General features: G+C 36.3%; 1 protein-coding gene across 12 annotated transcripts in view; it reads left to right on the top strand.

Annotated features, from left to right (window-relative positions):
* Positions 1 to 19,251, top strand: part of Sytl2 (synaptotagmin like 2) — a 104,472-nt gene that overhangs the window by 72,396 nt on the left and 12,825 nt on the right. For 2 of the 12 annotated variants that reach the window (XM_021725148.3, XM_021725147.3), the window contains exons 8-14: positions 311 to 4,222; positions 7,239 to 7,340; positions 9,517 to 9,570; positions 10,806 to 10,853; positions 14,005 to 14,099; positions 17,294 to 17,413; positions 18,637 to 18,806. In XM_021725148.3, the coding sequence (XP_021580823.2) occupies positions 311 to 4,222; positions 7,239 to 7,340; positions 9,517 to 9,570; positions 10,806 to 10,853; positions 14,005 to 14,099; positions 17,294 to 17,413; positions 18,637 to 18,806 (4,501 nt within the window). Of the gene's footprint in view, positions 1 to 310; positions 4,223 to 7,238; positions 7,341 to 9,516; positions 9,571 to 10,805; positions 10,854 to 11,559; positions 12,006 to 14,004; positions 14,100 to 17,293; positions 17,414 to 18,636; positions 18,807 to 19,251 lie in introns of those variants that run through there. The other 10 variants (XM_021725149.3, XM_021725152.3, XM_021725153.3 and 7 more) reach the window with 10 other exon arrangements.

Here is a 19,251-nt window from a genome sequence, read left to right as displayed (position 1 = left end):
TACAAAGATTTGAAAGTAGGAGAAAATTAATATTTAAAGTATAACATGAATCAGAATGTAAAATTCACATGAATTTTTAAAATAAGCCAATGACTTCAAAGAAATTTCCCAATTAGGTCCACACACATACTTCCAGGGGTCTATCTTTGCCTTTCTTTACTGTCAGTGGGCACCTTTGTTAGAATACTTTAATTAGGATGACTTATAGCCTCTGACAGCTGCTATCAGTGTAGAAAGTGCAAATAAAAAGTGCATTTTTAAAAAGATAAGTGATTGACAATCATTCTTTGGCATGTTTTTTCTTATTTAGAAAAGCATTTCTATGTTGCAGATGAACTGTCTCATTGTGTTGAACCTGAACCATCTCAGGTGCCAGATTGCAGTTCTAGAGACCATCAGCAAGGTAAGCTCCCTCTTCTTGCAACTCTGAAAGCTAAGACATCCTCACGCTCTGGTCCATATGCCACTGAGATCAAGAAGACAACTGACGATTCCATAACTAAAGTCCTAGACTGGTTTAACCGAAGTTCTCATTCAGACGACAGTAAGTCATCCTTCCAACATCCCAGAGGAATAGAACCCAAGGGTAAAACAGACTCAAAGTCGCAGGTTGCTATTGCCATGGTGACAGATGACACCAGTCTAAACAAAAATGATTTAAAGGCACTATCATTCACTAAATTTAAATTGAAGCCTGTGAAATTTGATTCAACATTCCAGGAAGACGGAGATATGTTGGTTTCTGAACATTTCCAAGATAATGCTATAAATATCGGACCCAAATCTATGAATTTGTCCCAACAAGATACCCCGAAGGAAGGTCCAGTTATACCACAGCCATTTGCAAGTTATGGTACCTCAAGTCAAGGGAGTAAAAATATGGACAATAGCCAAAGATCAAAAATCACAGAAGAAGGAAATGGAGTACCTCTCCCAACCAATAACTGCCCCTACAGTGTTCCGAGAGACTCCAATGCAGAAGTCCAAGTTTCATGTAACACTAAGAATATTGGCATTTTAGGTAAAGAAGAACTGAAGCTTCATGTTCATGAAAAATATACAGGAAACTCCAAAGTAGATTTTGACTCTTCAGCAATTGTCCAGGAACCAAATTTTAAAGATGATGTGAAAGCAGAGAGAAAGAGCAAAGAAGGAAATACTTCCATCCTGGAAGCTTCCTTAGAGACAGAGAATAGGGAGTTGCTACCTGGGATTGCCAACAGTAGAGCTCCTTCCAAAAAGCCTGAGGTTCACTTACAGCAAGAAGCTGATGAGGTTCCCAAGAACCAAGTGCAAAGAGAGAAATACAAAAGAGTGAGTGACAGAATATCCTTTTGGGAAGGAGAGAAAGCTGCTGCTGAGTTAACTTATGAAGAACCCACATCTTCATGTAGCCAGGAACAATCCACTGCCAAAGCAAACCAGCCTGTGAGATCACAGGATATATTCATAGACAGTTTATCTACAGACCAGAGTGAATATGGTCAGTTCACTGCGAAACGAGTAGTCTTTGATGAGGATGATCAAGCATCCCATCTCTCCAGTTTTCATTCCTCAAATAAGCCTAAAGAGACCAGTCCCCAAATATCAGGTCTGTTGAAACACCATCCTTCAGCAGCTGACCAATCAAATAAAATGTCACTGTTTCAGAATAAGACAAACAAGCATATAAAAAGTCTGCTAGAGGAAGACAGTTTGCATTCTAGAAGAGACATTACTTTACCAGCATTGCAACATCCCTCAAATATTGGGAATGAAATACACACTTCTTTGGAGAAAGACAGATTTCCAATTGGTGAATCAAATGCCAACTTTAAAATTATGTCCCTAAAAGAACGAATGGATGAACCCAATACAGAACAGGTTTATAACCATTCTCAGTTTGAGAATTTGAGAAAGTTTTGGGACTTAGGAGCTAATCCAAACAATAAGAATAATTCTGAGAAGAGTTCTATAATAAGCCAAAAAAATTCTGTGTCTTTAACTAGCCAGAAATGCAAGGAATTCAGTGACATTAAATCATCAGGAAGAAATACCCACCAAATAGAGGTGCTCTCTGTTATGCCAAGAGGGGAAATGGAGAAATTAAATTCAAAATGCATACTCCAGGTGCTACCAAATGAAGCCACATTTCCATCGAGGCCACCTGGAAAGTCCATTCATCATTCGGCAGAAAATGAGTCATCAAAGGAAAATATGGAAAATAATATGGAATGCTTTGGTACTCCAGTATTTAAGGAAGCAAAGGATTACTTAGATCAAGAGATTCAGGAATCCATAGTGAAAGCACATGTTTTATCTAAAGACTGCAGAGACACTTTTAGTGACAGTGTACAGAAGTTGGTTTCAGAAGGTTCATCACCAGCAATTCAACCTTCTGGTAGAGAAGCTCATGGAAAACAAATACTCAAACCAGGTATTTCTGAAAATAGGAACTGGCTTCAAAATACAGATTTTGCTGATGATGAGAAAGAAGCCAAAGGACCTAAAGAGATCATTGATGAGCATATAGGTAAAACAGTGATGCCTCCAAAGGTCAAACAAAACACTTTGGTTGCTAGTCTAGACAAACTCCTGAAGGAAGCAACTGGAATATCACACTCACCCTTGCAAACCAAGTTAGAACCCCTTACCACTGGAACTGACCTCCAGCTTGAAGAGGATAGATCTTTTGAAAAGGGGATAAAACTGAAAGGCTGTCAGAGAGAAATAATAGCTCCTTCATCAGAGGGCTTTGAAACTTTGGGAAATACAGCTCTCACCCAGAAAGCTGAAAGTGGCGAATTTCAGTTCAACACAGATAACTTGCTTCAGATGGGTGCAGAAAGTTCACCTCCATTGCATCAGCCTTCCCATCTTCACAGAAAGGGTTCTTTTGAGGATGTGGCCAACTCTCCACAAGACATGCCTTTTTCCTGGGATGTTCATTTTGCTCCCCAGGATAGAGCATTGCCTTCTCAAAGGGAAATTTCAGAGACTGTAGAGAGAGTCATTCTTCCATCTAAACCTGCATTGGATGATGTAAATGCTGTATTAAAGAAGCTACTTAGAGAAGCTTGGATGAGTAATTCTGCAAGGGAAGTAGGTTCTGAAGAAGTGAAAGCAGAATTTCCTAAAGGAGTACAGACAGCGGGCAGCCCCCCAAATTCCCTGGGTGCAATCCCACTGTGGGCTACCATGGACACCATCATTCCAGACACGAAAGATTTTTATTCCTTCACTGTAGTTCCTGATGAAACTCATGAAGTTGGATCTCATTTGACCACTCAGATATCTGAACAGCTATCTGAGTCGGAACAGCTCCATAGCTCATCTGTTTCCACTCTGGCACAATATGACAAAGACTTACCTCAGGAAGTGGAAGAAATTGTGAGAGAAACAATTATTAAACCCAAATCAGAGTTCCTTGAATTCAGTGCTGGCTTAGAAAAGCTCCACAAGGAAACACTAGAAACCTCCCCTTCAAGATATGAAAAGGATACAGGGACACACTCTCCAGCAGACTTACTAGGTAGTACTGAGGCACCCAGGCAAGCTGCTTCCAAATTCCACCCCAAGGAAATAGAAGAAACTGTTGTAAAGGCTGAGGTTCCATCAATAACTGAGAGTGCTTTTGATATTGGGTTTGAGAAACTTCTTAAAGAAATATCTGAAGCTCCACCTCATTGGCTCCAGGTATCGGTAAAGGAAGAAATTCCTGAGGAGGAGCCCTCACAGTCAGAGAAGTCTGGATTCTGGGCAGAACCAAGAGCCTCTGAAATGAAGGATAGAAGCAATGGTTTGGAATCTCAAGTCAAACAAATTGTTAAAGTATTGGGAGGAGATGAAGTTGTGAGTGATTCATCAGTTGTTCTTTGTGGTTCTGCAAGTGGCGTTGAGACCCCTGGAACCCCACCACTTTTTGTGGACCATGAAATAGAGACCATTAGAACAATAAGCTCCCCAGAGGACAGGGACAACAAAAGTGATGTTGCAGGGGAACTAGGGACTTTTCAGGAACCTGGCTTTGAGGAGGCTCCTAAAGCAAGTGTATCTAAAAGTGAGCAACCTGTTTCTCTCTTGACAAAGAAAGAAAACCCTACAAAAATAAGTAAAATTGAATTGATGCTAACATCACCATATAAGAGACAAGTCAACAAGCAAGAAAAAGAAGGTTTCTCTGACTCTGATTTTTCAGATGGAAACACGGGTTCTAATGCAGAAAGCTGGAGAAATACTTCCAGTAAGCATTTTTGAATTTTTAACCCATGATAAATCTGCTTTATGGAATACTGATGTAAAGGATGACTTTAAAACATTTTTTATTAACTTGACACTTCTAAATGCCACTGAATTCTTTTTGTCACTTTGGTTCTTTATTCAAATGGATTACATAGAAACAGCTTTCCTATAAGCTTGTGTTCCAGAGCCTATCCTTGGTTCTCATTAATCTACCTATAGAATTCTTAGGTCTCCAACATTTTTAAAATAATATTTGGGGTTTAGAAATCATCTTTAAAACATTTAAATTAGTCTTCCTCCTGGAAATAATTATAATTTCTTAATTGACAATTCTAATAGAAGTTTCTAGTAAGAGTTGTAAAAAAAAAAAACAAAAAAAAAATAATGAACTGGGCACAAATTTCCCATTTAAGAGTAACATTTTCCTGTAGGTGTGGCTAAATATCAGGGATGAAGTGCAAGGCTGGGCCTTTCCTTCCCTCAGATACTTTGTGCTGCAGTGTTTTGGTTGCTGTCCTCTCCCTGTCATTTTCAATTATCTGCAAAAACTTCACCTTCTAAAATATGACTTTGGTCAGATGACTTCACCTGATTCCACCTAAAGTCATGGCTTGGCAGCTGCATTTATTTGGCTTTAGCCTTGACTGAATTGCTAAAGTCTTACTGGATCACAAAATTCATCTAAGTGGATCTTAGGGTGCTGGTTTCATCCAGGCTATAAAGAAGACTTGTCTCAGTTTTCTATTCTCACCAACTCTTGGGCATTTTAGTAGGGAAACCTCAGAGCACATTGGAATAAGTAGTTAACCTGATTCAAGTGATGAAATGATAAAGAATGCTCTCTGGCTGGGACATTTCAACCAAATGCACAGCTGGTATTCATCACCTTCCTTGTGCTTTTTTTAATATTTATTTTTTTAGTTATAGGTGGACATAATATCTTTATTTTATTTTTATGTGGTGCTGAGGATCGAACCCCGGTGCCTCACGCATGGTAGGAGAGCGCTCTACCTCTGAGCCACAACCCCAGCCGCCCTTGTGGTTTAATAGAAACTAGATAAGCTTTACTGAGTGGCTGACTTTTGAGATTTGAGTTCCTTTGTAAGCAGATGTAGCATCACTCCTTGAACACTGACTAAAGATCTACTTTTAATCCTAATTAGTTAAATTGAAGCCCATTTAACAAATATTACTGTTTTTTTTTTTAAAAAAAATGAAATGCTAGTCTCTAAAAACAAACATGTAATAAATTCAGCATGTTAACCTTGTTGGGTATTCTCTTAATAAACTGCCCTTTGAGTGTCTAGGGTAAACTGACCCATAGGAGGCTTGCAAATCTGCACTTAAAAGACCATCACCTAATATTTCTAGCCAGATTTATAGAGCACCAATGTCATTAAGTGAATATCAAAAAGCCTAAGAAAAAAATAGGTGATATTAAATTATCACCCAGACAGAGCCCAGAGAAGATATTTTAAAATTAAATGCCAAGTAAGAGGTATACGGTGGTATAGTCATGGCTTTATATCCTTTGACCTAAATTATTGTTTTATAACAAACTGGAAAGTGTGTAGGTAAGAGTTGGGTAGGAACCTTACTACAAAACCACCCTAATTTTGCTGAACAAACTAACATGTTTGACTTGTGGCCAAGCTCTTAACCAACCAATACCTCAATATGTTCCTTTAGGGAAAAGAAATTTTCCATGGTCAAATACTTTTGGAAATGCTGGGAAATTATGTATTTTATTAGCTTGTCAAAATCTCCGAGAAGCTTTTCAATAAGAAACCTCTTAAATTTGAACAAAGAACATCTCAAATCTTGTTCATTTTAGAATCTATTTGCTGTGGAATGCGTATCAATGTTAGGCAGAGCTGGAATGCATTTCAGGAAATTATTTTTTTAGAGAAGTGATTCTTAAACTCATTGATTCATTAATTGAATCATTCATTCATTGATTCAGCAAATATTTTTGAAGTGCCTTTTTTCAGCCACAGTTTTAGGCACTGAGTATAGACAGTGATAAATGTCAGTATTAAGACCAGGACTATCAAGGATGGAGGTTTTTCACTGTTAAAATGGAAAGAAAAAAAAAAAGAAATGATAATATTGAGACTTTTTCTGGTAAAATGATATGTATTTAATTTCAGGACTATTCTTAGTCTAAAAATATGCCCCTTTTCTCCCTCTCTGTTCTAAAATGTCTTTCTTTTTTACAAAATGAAGCCATTAGTAAAGGATAGAATTTCATCTTCCCTTTTAAAATGCCTTAGTTAAATAAAAAGTTGACTTCCCCATTTATTTACCAACATTTTATTTGAAATTTTATTAAATTATAAAATCCAGAAAACCTATAGTTGTTGAGTTGTTGAACTGGATAAGTCCCTCATTTGTGTACCCATTTGCATACAGAGTTAAATCTCTAAATCCTGCCCTCCATGGTTTCATGGTTTTCAGCCCCCCCCCTTTTTTTTTTTTTTTGGTAGCAGGGATTGAACCCAGAGGTGCTTAACCACTGAGGCTCATCCCCAGACCTTTTATTTAGAGACAGGGTCTCACTGTGTTACTAAGTGCTTTGCTAAACTGCTGAGGCTGGCTTTAAACTTGCAATTCTCCTGCCTCAGCCTCCTGAGTCACTGGGATTGTAGGTGTGCACCAGGCTAATTTTTAAAATGCTTTTAAAATCATTTTGTGGTTGGAAGATTCAAAGTCTAGACAAATTAGATCGTGTGCCTAAAATAAAAGTGTAAACAATTAGGAGATCAATGTGCTGATCTTGTTTCTATATGATTTATGTTTGCAAATATTTCTCAATGAAGAAAAAAATTTAAAGGAATATTAGTAGTGGCAAAATTTAATTTTCTTCTATTAAATAGTTGCTTGGTAGAACAAATAAAAGTAGGGAGGCTTATGCAATAATTTCTCTTTTGAACCCACCATTTCAATGTCCATTCGTTATTTAAAGTTTGTTTTTTCTTTTGTATTGTGCAGTGTTCATCGGTTTTGTCTTATAACAGGTTCAGAAGAAGAACCCAGTCCTGTTTTGAAAGCTTTGGAAAGGAGTGCTGCTAGGAAAATGCCTTCCAAAAGTCTAGAAGACATTTCATCAGATTTATCAAGTGAGAATAAAGTTTGCCCCACTGTTCATGCTCCATCTAAGCTTAAAAGTGCTTATGTGCTGTTCTGTGGCCTGACTGCATGTTGACGGGCACTGAAACTCCTAATACAGGGGTTGACAGATGGGAATAACCTTCCCCAAGTGTACTGAATCAGAGACTCACTCCTAAGTGTCCAGAACACTGCTTTCAAAAATAATGCATGAGGTTTGGTTCCTACACTACTAGGTTTCCTTGAATCAAAGCATCCCAGTTTGAGTATTTACTCAAGTACAATGTTTTAAAGGATCGTGGCAGCTAGTAGCAATAATGGAATAATAGTAATAGCTAACATCTATTGAATATTATGTGCCAAAAATTTTCTAAGAATTCCACCTGTATTAATTCATTTAACCAATACAAGGGCTTTATCAGAGATAAATAATTGTTATCCCCACTTTATAGATAAAGAATATGAAGCTCAGAGAGGTAAAATAGCTTGCTTAGTATCACACAGCAGACCTGGGACTCAAAAGATAACTGTCACTAACATTTGTGAAGTGATAATATTATATGTGACAGTGTTAGGTGTCTAATGAATTTTGCATGATATGGGTCTGAATTAGTCCCTGGCTTCAAGGATTTTTCTCTTTCTCTTTCTCTGGTACTAGGGCTTGAACCGAGGGGTATTTTACCCCTGAGCTACATCCCCAGCCCCCAGCCCTTTATTTTATTTTTAAAATTTGAGATGGGGTCTTGCTGTCATTCAGACCCTTGCTACATTGCTGAGGCTATCTTTGAACTTGATCACATGATCCTCCTGTCTCAGCATGTACCACCATACCCAGCTCTTTCTTTTATATATTTCTTTTCTATTCCCACATTTCTCTTGGATATTGGTTCTATAAACCAAAAGACTACCTAACATACAATATGTTAGGTACACTATTCCCCAATGACTGCTGCTTTAATGGTGAAGGATTTCTTCTGTACTAACAGAAAACATAACATCCATAGGGACCCATGAGCAGACAAGTGGAACTATGACTTCTAGGGGTTTGGTTCTTACCCTTTTAAAGCTAAAGATATACCTGTGGGATTTCACAAGGTTATAAGGGAAAAACTGATTAAAAGTTAACCACTGCCAAATTAATTGATTGATAATTGACCATTGGGTTTATTATATATTTTAACACCTTCAGTTAAGACTAAGTAGTCAGAGTTTTAAAAGAAAACTGAAAAAGACACTTCACTAAATTTCTAAAATTCAGAGATTTCCAGGGATCTAGAAAATGTCCCCAATTTGGAAGATAGAGCTAACCCTCCCAAGGATTTTAGAATCTTAGGTTTGGGAGGGACCCTAAAGGTCACCCATTTCAAAGTCCCCCCCCCATGCAGGAATTCCCTCTAATGCCTCCTCAACAGGTGGTCAACCCCCATATCCGCCTGGATGCTTCCAGAGAAGGCAGTCCCATCCTTTGTTGGACAGCCTTAATTGTTCTTCCTTATGTCAGTGATAGGCCTTGAAGGAAAAAACCTCAGTGACAATCATTCAGTTTAGCAAACCTCTTTGTCTCTGAAGCATGGAGCTATTTCCATGGTGCAGCTTTAAAGTATTCAGGAATGTATAGGGTTAAAAAAAATCACCATCAGCTGACGGGTATTCCTGCAGGCTCCCTTCCAAATACCGATACCCACTCTCACACTAGCCTGCCAAAATTCCACTTAGCAGCTGGTCCCCAGTTACATCTCTTCAGTTGACTTCCCAAGCAAGCCTCCCAGAGGCATATGCAAACGATGATGCATACACACAAATATTTGTTAATGACCATAGATTTGGGGAGGTGTTAGTCATGGCCAGCATCTTACCCTTTCCAGAAGAATAGAGAGGCTGTTGCAGCCCCGTGCTTTCTCCTGCTGTCAGCCAATTGCTTGCTCTGAGCTAACCCTCTAACCCTTGGGAGTCGGTGTGCAGCAGTGTGCTGATGTGTGCTGCATCCGGGCTGAAATGGGAGCTCCTGCTATGGCACTGGCTCAAGTAGCTAATCTAAAGAGAAAGTATTTTGGGAAGACATCTTGGTTGCACCCCTCACCGCATCTTGACTAATTGCTTCCAACTCCGGGAGCTTCCAGGGACAATCTCATTGTTCTTTTTCTAAGGGGCGGTCTCGTTAACCATTTATTAATTTCTCCTGAACAGATCAAGCAAAAGTAGATAATCTGCCAGAAGAACTAGTACGTAGTGCTGAAGATGGTAAATATCTTTATGTATTTGCATGTCTGTTTGTGTATTAAGTTCTGGGGTGATTTGTGCAGTTACTCGGACGCAGCTGTTGGATAAATAGAAGAACGTCATTTACCACTATGTGGCGAATAGTGCCTAAGTTATTATAAAAATGGTTCTGTCTTGGTGCATTTAACACTATTTGTATTTTTATGGCTTCTGCTGGTGAAACCATTTTAAGGATTTCATCAGAGACCCTTGGGGAGCAAGGGTTTCTGTAAATATGAAATTGTATTTCTATGCATATGAGCTGATTTTTGTGACTCTGATTTGCAGAACTTCTTTTGAAGGCAAGAAGAGTGGGTGGGTTCCTGGGTTAGGTTATTCCTATATTTAATGCTCAAGGTTCAGCATTTAACTCTCTTTGTGTACAAATGGTTAAGACTTAAGTTCAGAGGAAAGGGCCCCAGAACAAGGGTGGGGAAGCCTGTCTCAGCTTATGTAAATAGTACAGACTGAGGGTTTAGAATTGATTCTGAATATTAAGGAGCTAGAAGATCTTGAAGCTTATCAATGGGTTATGTATTACTTAGTTCAGTTATAAAATAAATAAGGTAATAGTGCCTGGGTCAGGGGGGGAGATAGAAATGAGTCTGATTTTTGTAGTTCAGAATTTATGCAAATGTACAATTTTTATTTTATGCTTTTTTTATTTTTGTAAATTGTTCTTACTGTAATCATAAAAATGCATACTCAATGAGTTTTCCTATGCAAAATGTAGCAATAGAGCTCCTCAAAGTCATTCCTTACTCTTATGTAATAGATTTGTTTTTCTTATTTTTAACAATCTCATTGAAGCAGGTGGGATAAGGATTTTAATCTTCATTTTGCAGATAAGAAAAGCTCAGAAAAACTAGGTGACTTTTCTAAGCTCCTGTAGCTAGTCAGAAAGGGGAAGGGCAGGGAATAGAATCTCAGCTTCATTGCTCCTAGTTCAGTGCTCCTTCCCATTTCTGTGCTGTGGCTTAGCAAATCAGCAGAAAAGGCTACATATCACCTATGCTGGATGTTAGATTTTTAGTTGAAAAGGAAACCTTAAAGAGACTAATGAAGCATCACACTGGGATACAGATGGAAAGCAAGCTGAGAACCTGCCGTGTTTTCTCCAATTTCAGTTGTGAAAATGATATTTCAGCTTTACTTTCATGTCTGTTTAATTCTTCTGTTAAAATGGTATTTATTCTCAATGTTACTCTTCTGAGTAGATCAAAAAGCAGATCAGGAACAAGATACAAATGAATGCATACCAGGAAGTGAGTAGCGGGATCTTTCTCAAATTACTAAATGTTGCATTCCACATAGTGTTAAATATACTGAAAGAACTAACCCATTAATAACAAAGCATTTATTATTGCTAAACTCCCACAGCTTGTAAAACTATTTCATTTCAATAAGGGTTTGTTAAAAACATTTTACTACTATCTATGTTGAAAGAATAATCTGTGGTTATATTGAGGGAGATTTAAGTGTTAAAATGTGTGTGTGTGTATGTGTGTGTGTGTGTGTGTGTATGTATAAGCTATTGCTATTACTGAGTATTATTGACTTTTGTCAGTCTATCTGATCCTTGAATCTTTGCTTAAAGTCAAATTGGCACTTTTGATTTCAGTTGACTTTTATGTTACAGTGAGGTCTTGAGTATTCATTTCTTGCATTCTCTATATAAGACTGTAGTAATGAAGTGATTTATTACTTATTTGGACCCCAAAAAAACTATACAGTTCATATGTATGTAGTATGGTTGTATATGCCTTTTTACATATCTATAAAAGCAAATTTTATTACATCCAGAGTTTAAACTCAGGTTCAAAACTGGATTTGAACATTAATATTCAATGTTAAAGGTCAAGTGGATATCTGAGCCTAAGAAATAAATGTATTCTTGTGGCAACTAATGTCCATCCACTAATCAGTGTCCACTACTAAGCAAAGGTAATGTTTGTTCCCTCTTTCTGTTCAATTTTAAGGTTACACTGCTTAGCTATGATTACTGGCTTAAGGACAGATGTTGCATTAAAAGATGTTTTGGGGGCCTCGAAAAGCATAAAGCTATGCATGTGTGATTCATTAGCTCCCTAGTTTCAATTGGTTTTATAAACCTAGGCTATGGAATTATGAAGATAATGACACATGCCTGCCCTTGGGTCCACAGCATTTTTAATAATTATAATGTCCCAACATCCACTGGATGTACTAATAGGCTTTAAAAGGAAAACAGCTAAATGAAGGAGCCATTTGGTAGAGAAATGATGTGCTGATGCAAGAAGTCAGTGACATCTAGCATGAAATCTGAAACTTTGCTCATGAGGTCTTCCTGCCAGCAGTGAAGGCGCTGAGCTTTGGCACATGACTTGACAAATTCTTAAGCACTGCCTAGGAAAGAAGACAATCCAGGACTGGCCCTTGTGAGTATCTGCTCTCTGTCTAGCTATTGCAGACAAAACAAGACTTATGCCCTTTAAGAGGTGTTGGATGAAGAGGTTTTTCTAGTTGCTTTTGATCTGGAACTTGCCTAAGTTTGGGCATCTGACTTTATCTTTCTTTGTTTTGTTCAATATTTAGTCTGAGGAATGAAAGCAAGACATATGTAGACACATGATGTATGTTCGTACATGACCTCCTAATTGGCTTAGTTATTAGTCAAGGCAAATAGACAAATTGCATGCTGGACTCTGGGTCAATTAATTTCTATTTTCGGTAATATTCTCCAAAATTACTTTTAGTATCTTTTCACTAGTAAAAAAAATATATATATATATATATATATATACTTGCCATAAGACAAGATCAGACATATGATCAAAACCTAAATAATTAAAGAGACCATAAATGTAAAATTGACTACATTTGATTAGTGAGTATAATTGAGTTTGACCCGCAGATCCTCATGCAACAATATACCTTGAAAACATCAGAAGCAGTGTTGTTATAATGAAAAAGTTTTTATATTCTCATTGAACCATACTGTGTGACCTCATCTTATACTACTATCATTATAATTCACCCTAGAACACACACACAAATTGTTTAATGGGAAGTGATTAAAGTAGATATTTTATAAGACATTGTGAATGGATTTTGTTTTACATTGTCCTTTGCAAGTCTAAGGTTAATTGAGAACTGATATGTGAATAAGTTTTTTTTTCAGTTTTTTTCCATTGGATTTCTTTCAGTTAAAGATGAGTTTATACAATGTTTAGAGATGAATGTTTAGAAATGTCTTTTGAGTTATACACAGAAATATAGTTCTATTTTTATATCTCTTAATGATACAAGTTAATACATTTGTATGGGGTTTACAGTATGACAGATTCCCTATCATATAATGTTAATTTGCTTAGAACATTTTTACAGAACCTATTATGTGTTAGGCTATACCAAGTGCCTCGTAATTTTTTTTATTATAAGAATTATGATTCACTGTAAGAAAGGTTTTTCTCCCCACTTTTTTTTTTGTGTGTGTGGTGCTGGGGCTTGAACCCAGGGCCTTGTGCATGTGAGGTAAGCACTCTACCAACTGAGCTATATCCTTCAGCCTCCCCCACATTTTTTTTATTGGTGCATGATGGGATTTGTTGCATATACATGCATACAATATACAGTATAACAATAGAAAAGTTTAGACCTTGTGATTCTTAAAGAAGAAAATAGTTTTCTAAAGATATGCAAATTCAGGTTAGAATTGATCCTTTTATTGTGTGTTCCAAACCTAGAAAGAAGACATATGCTGTATTTTCATATTACATTCTTAAAAGTATACTAACTTGAGCCATTTACACTTGGCCTTGAATATTGAGACTTCTCTGAGTCAAAAGTGGCTAAATAATTTGTATTTAAAGCAACAATTATTTTAAAATTATACTTTTTTATAATTGATTAAGAAACACTATTATTAAAGGAATCCTTATGCTCACTAAATAAACAGACCTCTTCTTAGTCATTCAATAGAAAAGGACACTCTTATTATTGAGTATGTACAAAGATCCTTACTGTCCAGATGAAATAGTTTTTCAGCCTAAGCATGTTATTAATATAGTAGATCTTGAGGAGATGAACCAATAAATTATAGCCCTTGGTTTTCAAAGCTCTGATATGAGAAAATAAGTAAAACCAATTCATATCTACATAACACTTTAATTCAAGTGCAGCTCCAATTCAATAAGAAGTAATGTTTTTTAATTAATTTTTATTTAGTATTTGGTTCAACTCCTTGCTAGTTCTCTCTCTATATATAATTTGTAAAAATTGCATGTTGCTTACATCATAAACCTGTGCATGTGAACTATTGTGCTTTTAACCTTTATAAAATGTGTCCATTCATAGATGAAAGAAAAGTGTTTTCAACTTATACCTAATATCTTATAATTGAAAGAATAATTTTGAAATTGAAATGCTGCTGTTTAGTTTCCACAGTGCCTTCACAACCAGATAATCTGTTTTCCCACCCTGACAAATTCAAAAGGATGAGCAAGTCTGTTCCAGCATTTCTCCAAGATGAGGCAAGTTTGTCTTTTTCACCTTCAGAAAAATAAAGCCAGGTTACTGTGTTTATATTGTACTGTGGCAGAGTCCTAAGAGGTCAGCAGGTCTGACCTTGTTTTCCAAGTCAATGGAGGCAGTGTTGTTGATCCTGGAACAAGGAAAGCTGTGTCTCAGTTGACTCAAACAGTAACTCCTTTTGGTCAGTGAAGTCAGATTGCATAGATTTGGGAATGTGACTTTTGTTTCAAAGTAGGTACAAAATACGATATCCAGACAGAAATATGTTGGCATGAATTAATTACCCCTCTGTAGCTTAAAGCTGGTTTGTGCAAGCTTAGTCTAGATAGTAAGACTACCTCGAAAGCATTTGTTAAAATAATGAAGTAACAATGATACAGCAAACTTTCAGGAACATCTACAGGGTGCCAGGGACTTCACCTTAATTTTTTCATTTAATCATCCAACAAGCCTGAAAAGTAGGCATCATCAGTATCCCCAGAATTTATAGGTGAGCAAACTGAGACCAAGAGAAATGAAGTAAACTTACTCAGCCAGAAAGGGGTTGCCCAACTCTGGAACCCAGATCTGATTCCCATGCTGATAACAACTGTATACTACCATCTCTGGTAAGAACATAACTATTATCATCCACTATTCTTTGAGCAATTGTATGTATCAGGCACGTAATATGCATTCTGACATTCAGCTCTCACTAACTGTACATGGTAGGTACTATTTTCTCTCTTTTAAAAAAGAGGAAAGAGCCTCAGAGAGGTGAAACCACCTTCCCAACATTCCATAGCTATTAAAAAGTAGACCTAGGTAACTCAATTGTAGGGTAATTGTCTAGCATGTGCAAGGCCCTGGGTTCAATCCCCAACACCACAAAAAGTTAAAACAAAACAACAACAACAACAACAAAGCCAGAATATAACAACAAAAAAATAGATCCAGGACTTTAACTCAGGTGCTTTGACTTAATGAAGATCCCACATTCTTTCTTTTTAAAATTTTTTTTTTTTAGTTTTAGATGGACACAATATTTTTATTTTAGTTATTTATTTTTTTTATGAGGTGAGTGTTCTACCACTGAGCCACAAACCCAGCCCCAAGATCTCACATTCTTGTAGGAAGGTAGTTGGGAGTCTTAGGTCTAGAGTCAGATGTTTCCATTCCTGCCTCTGATATTGTGTGATCAGAAGACAAATTCTTTAGTTTTTCTGAGTCTGGTTTCCCAGTACCTATCACACGAGATTGTGGGGAATCAGTGGCCTAAATGCAGTAAAATATATAGTACAGTGACTGATACATAGTGAGTACCTGCTAAAGGTGTATGCTGTTTTTGCCTTTTTATTTCTAATGGTGAAATAAAAGACTTTATTATCAAGCATTCTCTTAGCAGATGGAATATAAGGAAAATTCTGGGTAACATATAAATCATGTTCCATCGCATGCATCCTGTGCACCCTCTGTCCATTCTGGGGCTTTCGATGAACTGTATCTGCAAATGTTCAGCTCTTGCATATGCTTAAGAGCCCACATTACAGTTTCCTTTGGGAAGAATCTATTAATTTTTTGGAACTAACTTATAGGCTGGAAGCTAATGGTAAATACCCAATGGAGGTTCTGTGGTTTTATACCTTTGTAATCTGCTTTCATCTTAGTTTGTCATAGGAAAGAATCATATAACAATTTGAAAGATAAATTATATCAATTTCTGTTTTTTATACTTTTCTTTTCCCTTCAGTTTTAACCTGTCCCAAAACCCACACAGAAAGAAGTTCAAATATTTGGGTTTGTGTATTGAACATGCCAGAAATAAAAGACTTTATTATCAAGAATTCTATTAGTAGATAGAATATAAGGAAAATTCTGGGTAACATATAAATCATGTTCCATTGCATGCATCCTGGGCACCCTTCTGTATATTCTGGGGCTTTAGATGAACTGTATTATTTTACCTTCCCAAGTACATGGAGTTGAACTGAATATTTTTTAAAAATAAAGAAAAAAGTGGAGATGAAATCAGGTTTTGCTTCTTTATCCACTGTCCCTTTGAGACTTAGCATCAGTAATACTTGTGTGAAAATCACCGATCCAGTTCAACACAACAAGGTCCCACCCTTCCAATAATTGACTAATGATCTGATTATCTAGGTAGAACATAGTATATGATATAACAGGAAAATGGTTATTTAGCATGTGGGGAGAGAATGTGACAACAGAGATATTTAAAAAGTATGATTTTTTTAATCCTTTAGAAAGGATTTTTTCTCATCCATATAAGTTATTTATTTTATTTCTCTAACTCTTTTATTAATCTTCATTAGAATTGGCATTCATATTATATTTGTACATAATTGCATGGTCCTGGAATATGTTGGCATGAATTAACTACTCTCCATAACCCCAGGAATTCTTGGACTGTTCCATAAGCTCTCTAACCCCAAAAGGAGCTCATTCTGAATCACAAACTTTGTAGGCTACCACCCAAAAACTTTAGGTATAAATATAATGAAATGTAGCACTCCTACTTTCTTGTCCCAGGCACATATTTCTTGGGACATAATTAAAATAAGTATCTTACTGCATTTTAAATTTTCTAAGAAATGTGTCAAGCTCTAATGTAGGTGGAATGTATAATTTTATATGCTCTCCTATAGCAATAAAATGTTAAGCACAATAGACTATAGAAATAATAAGGGGTGGTTTAAAATTTTAGTTGAAATAGATCAGTCTGGCATCTCTTTTTCCTAGTTTAGTATTATCTCAAGTAAAAAAAAAAGATTTGATTTTTAAAGCTAAGTCTACAATAAAAATGAGAGTAATTAACATTGTGTACTGATAGGATATCTTAGACCTTTCATTGTCTGGGTAATTATGAAAAAAGTTCCCTGAGAAACATAAATATATAATATTTAAAAAGTGACAAGAAGGCTCCTAACAGTGTTGTCTTCTATAGCACTGTGCAGGTGGAAATATCACTTTATTATTCTGGTAGCTAAACACTACCCTCCTCCTTAGATGAGGTCTAGTATTGACCACCCATTTCCTCTTGAATCCCATTCCTCCACAATTAGTGCTAGCATCCTTTAACCTTGGGAAATGTCATAGATCAGTGGATATCAAGATATCCTTCTGTCTAAACAGGGATTCTGCCCTTGACTCATACCTAATTTAAATACTGTGCATATTATATGATGTTTTGTAGAGTGATGACAGAGAAACAGATACAGCATCAGAAAGCAGTTACCAGCTCAGCAGACACAAGAAGAGCCCGAGCTCTTTAACCAATCTTAGCAGCTCCTCTGGCATGACGTCCTTGTCTTCTGTATGTAACCAAAGGCTCCATGTTAATATCTTTCTGCTGCTCTAAACATTGCTTTGCCTGCTTTGTAAAGTGACCTCCTATTGTAGTTCTTAGACTGTAAGGACACAAGCATTTTCTCTAATCCACAAGAGATTTCATATCCATTATAAATGCACAAAAGTTTTTGGATTTAAGTACTTCACAAATAAACCTAAATTACCAAGAAGATGAGTCACTAAATTTTTCTGTGCAACAAATGGGGTAACTATTATGAAAACATTATATCAGATATGCTTTTATATATTGTTTACAGACATAGAATTGTACCTATCTTTTTAATAAGCCTGTTAATAAATATACTGATTCACATAAAAGAAAAGGAGAGGTGTCCTTTGTCTTATAGAAAGATGCAGAAAGGGTTATAAAATGAAAACTCCCTAAGTGTAGTTGCCTAGATTTGGTTTGAGAGAATTTGACTTTACATAGAACTTCTTGCATACACTGAAGTAGTTGTATGTGCATTTAGTATAGAATGTGCATGTAGTATAGAAATATACATATATAAGAGTATTGAGATATACTTATCTAAATATTTTTATCATGTACATACACATACATATATCTCACCAGGTATGCTAAACAAATAAGGAAGCTTTGCTTCAATTTTTACTAGCCTTGCATTTCTGAAACCTTTTTAAAGAAATCTATTTAAATTGATTTTCTGCTGATAATCTAATGTATACCCTTGGGAAAGCTTTAAACCCCCTTTCATCAATCATCCATTTTCTACCCTTTCTGACCTCTAAAAGTGCATGGCTCAGTAAGCATTTTCCTAGATTCAGTGGATGGATAAAATTCCTTTTCAGTGCCTTGGAAATTTAAGCAATGTGTCATTGTGATTTGTGGACCTAGAGTTTCTCACATTTTCTGTCTTTAGCATTTTAAATACTATGCATGCCTAAAAATGGAACTCTGAGTGCCACCTAGCATGAAATCACCCTCCTTTCAAATGAGCCAGCATGTAAATAACTTAGCATTTCACTTTTCATCTATGTCTTTTAGGAACAACTTAAACAAACAAACAAATCCTAACCATGTATATCATGTCATGCTGTCTGTATTGATATGTCCTTACGCCCTGCTGAATTAACTGCTTTCTATAAGCTGGAGAAATAATGCCAAGCAGGGATTATGTCCATAGTTTTTGCTCTGAGACAAACCTTGCATGTTTCTGATGCTTTCAGGTGAGTGGCAGTGTGATGAGTGTTTACAGTGGAGACTTTGGCAATCTGGAAGTGAAAGGAAACATTCAGTTTGCAATTGACTATGTGGATTCACTGAAAGAGCTGCATGTTTTTGTGGCCCAGTGTAAGGACTTAGCAGCAGCAGACATAAAAAAACAACGTTCAGACCCGTAAGTACATCGTGGAGTCATCTACTTTCTCTTAGTTTTCAAACTGAATCTTGTAGGAATAAAGAAGAAAATAAAAGAATCAAAGAAGAGTCTGTGTGTGACTGTGTTAAAAGGACTATTTGAAAAGGTGGAGAAAAATGCTGTTTTATTTACTTTATAAACTTATATGTCAAACATTAAAATTATAAAAATCACAGAGAAACACAAAAAGTTTCAAGTTGGAAGAAACCTTTGAAGACATCCAGTTCATTCATATTATAGATAAGGAAATAAGGGATAGAGAAAACAACCCATATATGTGAATTCAGATAGCAGCAAAATTAAGAATGAAAACTTGAATCCCTGACTCTTTCCAGTACACTTTCCAGCTCAGAGAGAGAGTAACTGGCTCATTTTTTAATGTTCTTTGGTGTAAAAAAATAATTAAGACTTTAGAATGACATAG

Source organism: Ictidomys tridecemlineatus, chromosome 4, assembly GCF_052094955.1.
Source record: "Ictidomys tridecemlineatus isolate mIctTri1 chromosome 4, mIctTri1.hap1, whole genome shotgun sequence".
Taxonomy (NCBI): Eukaryota; Metazoa; Chordata; class Mammalia; order Rodentia; family Sciuridae; genus Ictidomys; species Ictidomys tridecemlineatus.
Note: the sequence above shows the minus strand (reverse complement) of the source record. Positions and strands in the feature narration are given on the sequence as shown.